The 12375-nt window shown below is 35.2% G+C and overlaps 1 protein-coding gene across 8 annotated transcripts in view; it reads left to right on the top strand.

Moving 5' to 3' along the window:
- WDR33 (WD repeat domain 33) overlaps positions 1-12375 on the top strand; it is a 101160-nt gene that overhangs the window by 43353 nt on the left and 45432 nt on the right. For all 8 annotated transcript variants that reach the window (XM_089916925.1, XM_089916924.1, XM_089916923.1 and 5 more), the window contains exons 5-7: positions 874-969; positions 1157-1308; positions 2982-3079. In XM_089916925.1, coding sequence (XP_089773051.1) covers positions 874-969; positions 1157-1308; positions 2982-3079 — 346 coding nt within the window. The remainder of the gene's footprint in view (positions 1-873; positions 970-1156; positions 1309-2981; positions 3080-12375) is intronic.

Genomic DNA, 12375 nt, shown 5'->3' with positions numbered 1-12375 from the left:
GGGGTACCGTTAGTCATGCCTCTGTTGTATTACATTTTTTTGGAGACTAGATTAGCATAAGACCTGTCACTGCCTAATACTGTGAATGAAGAACTTAAAAATATATATATACATGTATATAGTATATATTGTACATTTAGTTTCTAGGAAAAGTTTGATAGCCTTGATGTCCTTAAATTGGTATGTAATACTGTTTTTTCACAAGACACTGGTAACATTTTTGCCTGAATTGGTTCACTAGCAGCTGTAATAAACCAAATCCTTTATACATTTAGTCTTTGAATTTTTCTGATGACTGACCATCTTATTTATGTTGGTCTGCCATGTATTCTAGAAAAATTAAGTCTTTGCATATTTTGTTTTGAAATGCTCTTTAGAGTGCCTAGGTGTGTGTAACTGAACAGGTATTTAAAATGCACTTATTGGGGCTTCCCTGGTGGCGCAGTGGTTGAGAGTCCGCTTGCCGATGCAGCGGACACGGGTTCGTGCCCCGGTCCGGGAAGATCCCACATGCCGCGGAGCGGCTGGGCCCGTGAGCCACGGCCGCTGAGCCTGCGCGTCCGGAGCCTGTGCTCTGCAACAGGAGAGGCCACAACAGTGAGAGGCCCACGTACCGCAAAAAAAAAAAAAAAAAAGCACATATTATTTTTAATTAATGAGCTAAAGTGCTAGAGCTTTCCTTGCACTGTGATAATACAAGTTCTTTTCTGACAAAGTACTTGCTTATAAATCTGAGCTATAGTCGTAAGTGAAAGTCAGTACTGTCCACTTAATGTCAATTATTGGATATTTTATAAATAAAGACTTTCTAAGTGTTTTAAAAATTAAGGTTGAGGATTCGTGACCTTGTATAATGTCTTTTTTTTCCCCCAGTGGACTCCAGAAGGAAGACGGTTAGTCACTGGAGCCTCTAGTGGAGAGTTCACCTTGTGGAATGGACTCACTTTCAATTTTGAAACAATATTACAGGTAACAGTAATCATCAGATGGTAGCATCATCCTTTGTTACTGTAAAGAACTTGCTATATAGTTACTTTCTTGGCATTTTAAACTTACAATTGGACAGCTTATTGTTATGAGTTAATATATGCTCCTGTAAAGGCTTCCATCATATATTCTTTTATATAATGTTTACAAATGTTTTATGTTTTCACAGGCTCACGATAGCCCAGTGAGAGCCATGACTTGGTCACATAATGACATGTGGATGTTGACAGCGGACCACGGAGGATATGTGAAATATTGGCAGTCGAACATGAACAACGTCAAGATGTTCCAGGCACATAAGGAGGCGATTAGAGAGGCCAGGTTTATACACAATATACCATTTTCTGTAGTCCCTATTGTCATGGTTAAATTATTCTCTAAGTGTATTCTGGGTGCAGAGATGCATGGGCTCTGTCAGATTCTGGGAAACTTTCTGCACCCTATAAACACAATATTTTTCTTTGTTTTCACACATTCACCATTTTGCTGGCACTTTTCTGAAGTAGTGTTGTCCCGGTATCAGCCTTTGCAATATGTTAGAGATGTATTGTCTGCCGCATTTTGCACTGGTTTTCTCTTTTCGTTTATGGTTAATAATGTGTATACGTTATTCATTTTTATTACCTACTATGTAAGACAAGAATATTTCATTCCAAATAAAGAATTCAGTCTTTAATTATACAACTGAATAAAATCTAAAGCCTACAGAAAACACCTTCAGAGTTCACACAAAATACAAGATAAAAAAGGCTTAAGTGAAGACCCTGGTTGGCTTGGTTATGCCACGACTTCAAAAGGAAAGTATAGGACTAAAAACTCTCACAAGTAACTCTGGATGTGGCAAACATTAATGGATTAATGAGTGGGTTCTTTCAAGCTTTGAAACTGTAAGCAGACCAATGTCAAGAAGACTTTCCTTCTGATTCACTGTTGATAACATCAGTAATGCAAATGTATCATAAGTGGGAGTTTAAAATATTTTCAGTGAGTTGTATATTTTTACATATCAGTGAGATATGTATAGTAGAAATGGAAAAAAAAAGTTTCAAAAACAAGCCTGAAGAATTGCTGCAGCCTCAAGAATAAAGAAAGCTAAGCAGCATTCTTGACCGTTGTGCCACCCACGTGTGGGAGGAGGTTGACATCTTTATAGAAACATCATCCACTGCAGTCACTTGTTTCTACTTTCAGAATCTTAACAAAAGTTATTGGATAAACACGCTTCTGCAAAGACTTTGCCTTATTGTCCTGACCATACATTGAGTTTTCGCAGTTGGTCCTTTCTTAGGCAAAGGGTTCAGAAGTTCAGGGGAGTTCTTAGATGAGAAACTTGATGGTCTTTTACAGGGAGGAAAAAATGGATTCCTCCTTTGCAAGCATATTCTTTGGCTTTAAACAGTCAGAAGGTCCCCATGTTAGTTTTCTTCAAAAAGTGCAACATTCATGGGATAGCTTGCCTGGAAGAAGGTGTGAACGTTTTCCACAGGCCTATTACATAAATCAGAAACATCATATGTAGGGATGTGTAGCAACCAGTCTTTAAACAGCCTGTCTGAAACTTTTATGAAGTTTGAAGCAGAAGCTGATGCTAATTTTTTGAGCAGTATTCCTATGTGATTTAAAAGACTTTACAGGAATATTGCAAAGATAGAATTTGTTTAGTTTCTCCACTTAAATCCGCTCCATGTTTTCTGTTGGTACCATAGGAAATACTATACTGGAGAGTGTGGGTAACATTAGTACTAATAATACACTCATAAAGTTCTCTGAATATTGCTGATTGAAAACTAAGAAGCAGCTACTCTGTTGAATTCTTCTTTTGATGAGATACATTTGTTAGCTGACAACATTCTCTTTAAGGGCTTCTTCACTGTGGATACTTCCCTCTCCTGTTTATAACGCAGCACAGTGTTTTTATTTTTCCCTGTCTGAGAAGCGCAGATAATCTGTTAAATGCTGACTTCTTTCCCCTGCTGTGTGTCTTCATGTAACAGTTTCTCACCCACGGATAATAAATTTGCTACATGCTCTGATGACGGCACTGTTAGAATCTGGGACTTTCTTCGTTGCCATGAGGAAAGAATTCTCCGAGGTACGTGTACTAACAGTACTGATTGGAATATTTAAATAGGGAAGGCATTTGTGGTTTAAATCATCACAATACCACAATACCAGCTTACATCTTCATTCAGTTGTTTTACATACACACCCTCTCAGTCAGGCTCTTTAAAGAAAACTGAACTCTCTGGTTCACAGTCATTTTTGTAGATTTTTACTACTAATATTATCTTTGAGTTCTTTGAGCTGTAAATTAAATACATATGTTCCCCTTCTTCTCCCCTCTCCTCCTAATTACTTACTTATCTGTATGCATCCGTTAGGGCTATATTCCTTTTCCTGCCTTGTACCCAGGATAGCTTTCACCAACATACTAACACGATAATTTTATTTATATAACTCACATTCTCCTGGCAGGCCTTTTACAATATGCATTAACCAAGGTCTCACTAGCTACACTTCTCAGTATTGGTATTTCTGAAAAGAGGTGGTTTTTCAGTATACCACATTTGTGCTGCATGGCCCACTTGTTACTAAGCTTTGGAGGGATTTTTATTTACTTTTATTGATTTCATAATTATAAACTAACATCTATAAATTACTCTATCCTAGAAAAGAAATCCGTATTTTCACTTGGATTAACTTAGTTTTAGACTTCCTAAGGTGGGGCTGTTGAAATACTCACAGTACATCAACACCATTTATGTGAATTCAGTGCTGTTGAAGTAAGTTAAGGAAATTAACTGCGTGTTTTATATATTCAATACAAACATTGAAACAAAAAACATTTACGCTTTTAACTAAATCTCATTAGTTTATTATTAATTGGGAAGGTAGTTTTCTCAAGTGCTTAATTTGAACCTATGCTGATTTAACAAGGCATACATTCTGTTGCATCCTCTTCATTCCAATATGCCATAAAAGTAACATCTTCCTCTGACACATGAATGCAGGGTGGGAGAATGGGTGCCACAGACATTGGGTATGTCAAGCAATTACTATTCAGAGATTGCCCTTTTTGTTCAAGAGTCGGCAGAGTTAGTTATCTTGGTTGACTTACAAGTTTTTTATACCTTTTTCAGAGCTTTATTTACAGCATATAGTGTCGATGCTTTCTAGACAAGAAGCTAAGTATTCTTGATATTTAACCCATATTTCAAGCCAGTATTATTTTTTTAATCACAATTTTTAAACATTCCTGGCGTTGCACATTTTGTGTGGGTTTTACCCACAGTAACTTATTGTGATAGCTAGCATAAGAATATAGCACCTTCACCTGTCATAGAGAAGGGGTGTCCTGACAATGAGGTCATAATATTGTACAGCTTCAGAACTAGGTGGAGCCTTTGAAATCATCTAATCTGAGTTATTGTATGGATGAGCATCATGACCCAGAAGGCTTAAGTGACATGTTCAAGGTAAAAGAAGTTCAGAGCCAGGACTAGCATCCTGTCACTTGACAACTAGCCTAATGCTACACTAATGTTGCATCTTTCCTCACTATTAGTAGAAGTCTTAGCTGCTAAACATTGATAAGGGAAACAACTTTTTCTAGCCTTTGAAAATCCTAAGAAATATAGAGGAAACCAAATAATTTTATTTATTGAAAGTAATTCTAAAGGATCAAAACCATTAATTTTACAGTGACCTAGGACTATAATAACTGTAAAGTCTGATACAAAACCACTCTGCATCTTGGATTAAATAAAGAAGAAGAAGAAAAGCTACTATAAGATAGCATTTTCGATCCTAAATTCCAATGAAGTGTTATTCAGTTTTGGTAATGAAACTGTTTCTAAATAGTGCTTAGGAACTTTTCTTCTGAAATGTAGTGTACATGAGTTATTAGTCAGCAGTTAAATATTTTCAGATTTGAGTCCAGGTGGATTTGGATAATGTGGGTGCTGGGTCATTACCTGTTCTTCTCATAGCTTAAAAAACACACCAATATCATGTCTATACTGAGAGTTGAATTTTATTTTTTATGTGGGTGTTCTTTTTAAGTTTTCACTATGAAAATTTCAAACATGCACAAGAGTATAATGAACTTGCATGTACTTTTAGGATTTGTATTCTAGCTTATTCATGTTTTTTACTTCCTTTAAACAGTATTCTACTTGCTTTATGGCCATGATTTTTTTCTTTGTACCTCAATGAGTATATGAGAAGTATAAATATATAAGCCAAGTTAATTATACCACCCAAGTAGTAGTTCTGATAGTGGATCTGGTGTAGTTAGTAGACAGGTTTTTCCAATTTTCCATTTTCTATCATTCCTCATTTTTCTAAATTTTCTGAACTTTAGAGATGATTATAAAATAGTGAAACCAATGTTGTTATAATTTTTCTGTTCTTCACTTGGTGGCTTGGGGATCAGGGGATGATGGAACTCCACTTGTCTCAAGGGTTGATGTGAAATTCTTCAAATAAAATTTGAAGTGAACTTAATTTAGGTCTGTTCGTAGAGAGAAAGGTGGGTCACAGAGTTAAGCAAATAGGGTGGCCTCTAAAATGTCAGCTGCCCTATAGAAAGGGGGTGATGTTCATGTAGCCCACATAGGCTGTGTGACGCCAGGCAGGTAGGCATATTCCTAAGGCATATTAGTGTTGTGCATCAGACCATCACTTGGGATTAAGTTAAGAAAATCCAAGAACATTTTGATTGAAGAGGATGTTTGTGATCACGTAGTCCAACTCTTTATCTAATACTTTTCTACATCATTCCCCAAAACCAGTTTTCTACTCACAAAACATTTTTAGTGATACGGTATTCACTACCGCACATGAATCTCTTTTTCAGTTTTAGGTAGCTCTGATTTTCAGAAAGTTCTTTCTTTATATCAGAAACCTACTTTCTTATAACTTGTCCTGCCTTCTGGAACACAAAAAATCAAGTCTGTACTCTTCTACATAGCAGCCCTTTAAGTATTTAAGCTCTCATGTCTTCTTAATGCAGTCTTTCAGCTATAAGCTTACAGGATCCCTGTGAGTGCAGAATTTACAGTTGCTTTTTAGTGTCATTACTGAGATTGTTCTTATGCTTCTTGGAAAAAGAAGTTGCACAAGAGAAAATCAGTATTTTTAACAAAAAATAAGCATCGATCTATTGCCAGATTTGCTACTTTGAAGTTGTAATGTTTGGTCCATAGATGGGAAGAGGAAACACTTGTGAAATTGAATATACTGCAACATTGAGAAGTACCATGTATATGTCCACCCGTTTCCAAAGCATATGCATATCAGCATAATTTATACACATTTATCCTTTTCTAGTATGAATTGCAGCACTCAAATTATGGACTGCGATTAAAATAACATTTAAGCACCAGGAGTACATGAGTCTAAATGAGCCTCTAGGTGTTTATGCACTTGACTCTAAGAGAAATAGAGGCATTAAAATCCATTTATTTAATTAGCATATATTATATGCATGCTATCATAGGTAGAAATTTAAAAGAAAATAAGGTATGATGACCTCCTACCCTCTTGCTTCTTAAAGTTTAGTAGGAAAGGTAAGATTGTCACAAACAATATTGTTGGATATTAGGGGAGAAGAGTCATGAGAGTATTAGAAGTGTAGTTTTATCAGTGTAAAGTTAGAAGCAGATCACTTGTGACTGAAATGAAAATGTGAAAGATTGAAAATGTAGAATCAGTAAGAATACGGAGTAAATTTTAATGAGAAGCATAATTATATATTATATGATATATAACATGTATATTATATATAACTTAAAAAGAATCCAGTTTACCAGCTTTAGCATGCTTTAATTTTGTTTTACCTTCTTGATTTTAACAACAGTAGCTGACACATTACACTTACTATGTATCAGGTATATTTTAAGTACTTCATTTAATCTTACCAGTAACCAGTACTTCATTTAATCTTACCAGTAACCCTATGAGATAAATACTGTTTATTCCACATTTTACAAGTCAGTAACCAAGGTACAAGAAAGTTAAGTAAACCTCCCCAAGGTAATATAACTTGTAAGAGGTGAGGGTCAGATTTGAACCCATGTTATTTCACTCCAGAGTTCATGCTCTTATTCATTATGTTAAACTGCCTCTTTTATGTTTTAAAAATATCATTAGCATGGATGTAATAATGTCTTCCTGAGCTGTGATGACAGAATTGTCGAGTTTTTTGGGGGCAAAGGAGAGAAGTGTGGGTAGAGAGAATTTAGGTACTCAAGTTTATTTTACCATTCTTCTTTAAAGCTGTCCATATAGGCTATAGGTTTTCAATGTATATTTAACAACGAAAAAAATTAAACCACAATGAATAGTTCAAACTGCAGGTGAGTTATAAGCTAAGTTACATAAATAGAACATGGACATAAGGAGTTGTACTGAGACTTACTCAGGAGGTAAGATCTGTTTTCAGTTTTAAAATATAGCACTCATGGAGAGGAAATGAACCTGAGTACACACAGCTTATGGAAAAGAATACTATTAGTATTTTTACTAAGTCTCTGCGTATCCGTGCCTGATTGTATTTGGCTGTGGTTCTTAATGAGATAAACTCCTCTGCAAAGATCTTTTGGTTCAAAAAGTGTGTTTTTGAACTGTGTAAAGACATGTTTACAAAGTCTGAGTGTTCAAAAAAATCTCTGATTTTTTTTTTTTTTCTTTTTCTTTTTTTGGCCGTGCTCTGCGGCATGTGGGATCTTAGTTCCCCTACCAGGGATCGAATCCATGCCCCCTGCAGTGGAAGTGCGGGCCACTGGACTACCAGTCCCCTCTGATGCTTTTCATTGGAAATAATTTTACTTATTTAAAGTAAAATTGGCAAACCATGAAGTTTATGATTAATGGGCCTAATGTATTTGTACAGAACATTCCACAAAATCCTTTCTGTTCTCTCCAAGACGAAAAACAAAACACCCAGCTTCCTTTAAAATAAATAGCCTATAGCAGAATAACTCCTTCCACTAACATAGCATGTTTTAATATTAAAAGTGCTTTAGGCACATCTTATATAATCATCCATACAATCATGTGGGCCCATATATATATTGATTGACACCTGTTTTCTCTTATCTGTGATTCCTTATTTTGAGGAAGCGTTTATTTAAGGCTCTTTTTCCTCTGCTCTGCTGAACAGACTGGATCATGGTAGGTTCTCCTATGTATTGATAAATAACTATCTGGGTATATCATGAGAGGGAAGAAGACTTAATATTTACTTCTAAAGCAAATTATTTGAAGAAATTAGTGTAGTAGTGTCCTGAAATAGTCATTTTATATAATCCATTCACAGTTTTACAGGAATTGTTTTAGATTTTTATGCCGGGTTTTGTCCTTTCTAACTCTACACTTAAGATATTGCACAAATGTGGCAAAAACTTGTTGAAAATAGATCTTAGCTTTCTTGGGATGCCAGTGCTACACACTGTTACTGTCTTATCCACTGTTATAATTAAGAGTCGAGTTATTTCCAGACATTCTTTTGTGTATAAAGATTCCAGTTTTTTGACAGCAACAAATCACTATGACTTGTAATCTAGGCAGTCAGTTTTCATCTTTGCATTTAGCAAATATTCTGTAATTGCTTCAGTTTATTTCGAGTGAGGCTTAAATTAATTTCTATTTGCTGAGGAATTAGTTACCCTCATAGAGCTTCTCAGCTAATCAAGTTTTTGATAGTTTTTAAAGTTAAATTTCAGAGCTTTGGAAAGAGCTGATAAAAGTAGATAAATATATAATACCCTTTTGGCTTCTTCATTTCTACTGGGTAGATCCTTTAATAAAAGTATATGATTAAAATATGGTATCACCACAAATAAGTTATTTGCCAATGAGGGACATTAAGTACCAAAACAAATATTGGTTTTTTCATAGTCATTTTTTTCCCTTTACTCACTTTTTTATTATATATCTGAAAACCATCTTAAAATTTCATTTAAATCATATCTCAGGAATTTCTAAGAAGCACCTGCCATGCTGTGATCTCTTTAGTTATAAAGAGATTAGAAGAATTTCTATTTAAAGGAAGAAATGGTAATTTCTTGGTCATTTATCCTTTTTTACAGATTGTGTCATAAAATAGTCTTAATTTGTCCAGAACACACTATTATGTCTCAAAATCAATCTGCTGAGGCCTCGTGATGTTTTTTTCCGCTGAATATAATTTAATATAGTTCTCTTTGAGAGAAGTTTACCTTCTTAGCATGATTTTAGAATACTTGCATTAGCCCAGTGAACTGTACCTGCTTTAACTTGATGTTTTTAAGTATTGCACTGGTTCTAGGGAACCCCAAGGAAGGCCCAGCCACCACAAGGTGCCTTTGAGCAGGGGTAGGTGGAGCTTCTCCATAGCCCAGTGTGCTGCTTTATTAGAGCCCTCTCCCGACTAGTGTATGCCCCTTTGTCTATAGTTCTGAGTGAGCAAAAGTGCAGACATCATGTAGAGATCCAGTTTAGGATATGTGGCTTTAAAAGTGACCAAGTTGTTGCTGTTTTCAGGCTATGTATGTATTTTTTTCTCCTTTTTAAATTATCTGTTCAAGAGTTAAACCTTGAGCATTTTCTGCACCTGGCATCTCCCTTTGACAGCTTGTGGGAATCCCCACTCAGTTTCCAGGTTTGTTTTGTCAAAGGTGGAAACCATAAGTATTCTACCACATTAAAACAGTTAGGAAATACTGAGGGAAATCAACATGAGTGCAGAACCAAAGTACAAAGGTGAGTCCAAGAAACTTCATACCTGGGAGCTCAATATTTTATCTGCAGTGGAAACTTTTTATATATTATTAAACAAAAGTAATTTTTGATACTAGGAGTCATCAAAGGTTAGAGTAGCTGGTCTTGGTCCTGTAAAGCCTATTAATTGCTTTTTCTAATAAATAGTTTTAACTCTTACTCTTCTGAAATGAACTTCATTGATAATAACTGCTACACATTAAACTTTTTTAAAAAGGCACCAGTGCACATGCACACAGGCTCTGAGAAGAAAAGTTTACAAAATGCTCATTAAGGGACATTACTGCTTCCATTGAAAACTGGTGGTTTGGAATAGGTCATGCTAAAACAACCCTATTTTTCTAGAATTACCGGAGGGGGTCAAGGAAATTGTAGTCAATCTTTTGAATTCATCTGTGAGTCATGGTAGAGGATCATGGCTTTATAGCTGCATGATTGGTCATTTCCAAAAAAGTTGCATTGGGTGTTTGTTATCTGTGAGGCAAGTGTGCAGGGAGTGCTGCAAGATCCTTTACTTGGCCTCTGTCCTGTTTAACATTTTTTATTAAAGATGGCTTGCTTGGCAAATTTACAGGTAATTCAAAATTACGAGCAGAAATTCTCATCTACAGAGAACCTCTTGAATCTCATCAGGATTCAAGAAGATAGTGTGATGTTAAACTTAATAGAAAAGTATTATATTAAATTTTAAATAGAGATGAATGTAAAGTTCTGTATTTAGGTTTTCAACCTCAGTTCTGGAGTTTATTAGACTGGTTTATTGGAGTTCATATGAAAACGATCATGGGTTTTAGGTGATAAGTGTGAATTCTTGAGGTGTCATGCCTTCCCCTATTTGTAAAAGTGATGTTCAGAATGATGGGGCTTAATTATTGACAGGAGATGATTAGAATGGAGAAGGATCTGGAAATCATGAGGAAGAGTAAAGGGAAGTTTAGTATTCAACTTGGATAAGAGATTGAAGAAAAGATTTGTCGTTTTCAAATATTTAAAGGCTTTTGTATGGAAGTAGGATTGGATTTATTGTATATATGTCTAGAATAAAGAGGATGGGGAGAAAATAGGACATCATATTTGGATTTAATTATGGAATTTTTTTGTTGAAAAGAGAAATTATTCTGTGAGCTGTTAGGCTTTCCTTTGCTGAAGCTGTGCCATGTTTAGCTTTGCCAACTGTTACGGAGATTATAGAACGCACTTCTTTTTCAGAAGGATGGTTCTATTTGATAATAATTAACCTGGATTAGGTTGTCTGTTAACTGTAGTTTCATGTTTTAAGGCAGACCCAAAAGCCTGAAAGTCAAGCATGTGGATACATTCATTACAAAGGGTTAAGTGGATGGGATGTTATCCCATGAGGAGATACTGCCACCTTCTGTTCTAAAAATATTTTTGGTGAGACATTAGATCATTTAATTAATCCTATTGCTTGAAGTAATAAATGGAGCCTCAAAGCCACCTCATCTTATAAAAAATATTTTAAAATATTTATACTTTTAGATCATATTATACATATACAGTAAAGTACACAAATCTTAAGTGTACAGTATGATGTATTTTTACATATTTACACACTCATCTAACCGCCTCTTAGATGAAGATACAGAGTGTTTTCAGCACTCCAGAGGTTCCTTCCTGCCTCTTTTCCACCTAAGCCTTCTACTAGGTGGTTTAGACTTTCCAGGATATTTTCATTAAATTATTTTTCCTTTTTTTCTGCTGTTCTTTATTTTGTCATTTTGTGGTTTCTATCATCTCACTTTCCCTTGTGTGGAGTTTCCTTAATTTCCTTTCCTTGATTTGCTTCTGTACTCTTTTGAAAATAATGTTTTACTATTTTTTCTGATTAGCTTCTTTTACTAGTTTCCTGCTACATAACAGAAGTTAGTGTATAAAGAGATAGTATTGTGTATTACTACAATCACAATCTGAATGTGATTCCCAGTTTTAGCTGTTAGCAGCCATGTAAATCACATTACTGTGGTTGTGTCCTCATGTGTATAATGGGGATTAATAATAGTACCAACCTACTAAGTTGCAAGAAATAAATGGGTTAATTCATAAGAAGCACTTAACTAGTGCCATAAAGAGTGTTCAGTGGATGCCAGCTATTATGTCATTTCCAAAGGTAATTTCAGAGCCTGTTTCCCTGTCTCTGCCTATTTAAGGATTAAAATGGTTATTTCAGAAGTGTATTCTACTTTTCTCATTTAAATATTTTTCAGCCACTGTCATTAGTTTTTACAGTAGTACAAGTTTTTATTTACAGGTAGTCCGTAAATATGAACACTTGTTTAAACAGAGTTGTCATGATTTTCCAATGTTTTCAGGTGTAAAAAATTCAGCGCTTAGAACTGGGCAAAGAGTAAAGGGAAGTTTAGATCTTAAGATCTCATATGGAAACATTTAAAGATTCTATTTTAATTGTTAGATGAATTGAATATTTAATGATTACCTACTGGTCAAGACGCTGTGCTTGATTCTTTTGCTGATATATTTACAAGGCATGATCTTGTCTCTTAAGCAGCATTTTCAGCATTTCCCTAGTTCTTTCATTTCTTCAGATGTTTTGTAAATTGGCCTAGTACTATGGTGAACACAGTGCTGAATAACTGAAATCCAGCA

The sequence above is a fragment of the Delphinapterus leucas genome, chromosome 8 (genome assembly GCF_059928025.1).
Source record: "Delphinapterus leucas isolate spDelLeu-1000000601 "Yukka" chromosome 8, BTC_Dleu_Yukka2, whole genome shotgun sequence".
Taxonomy (NCBI): Eukaryota; Metazoa; Chordata; class Mammalia; order Artiodactyla; family Monodontidae; genus Delphinapterus; species Delphinapterus leucas.
Note: the sequence above shows the minus strand (reverse complement) of the source record. Positions and strands in the feature narration are given on the sequence as shown.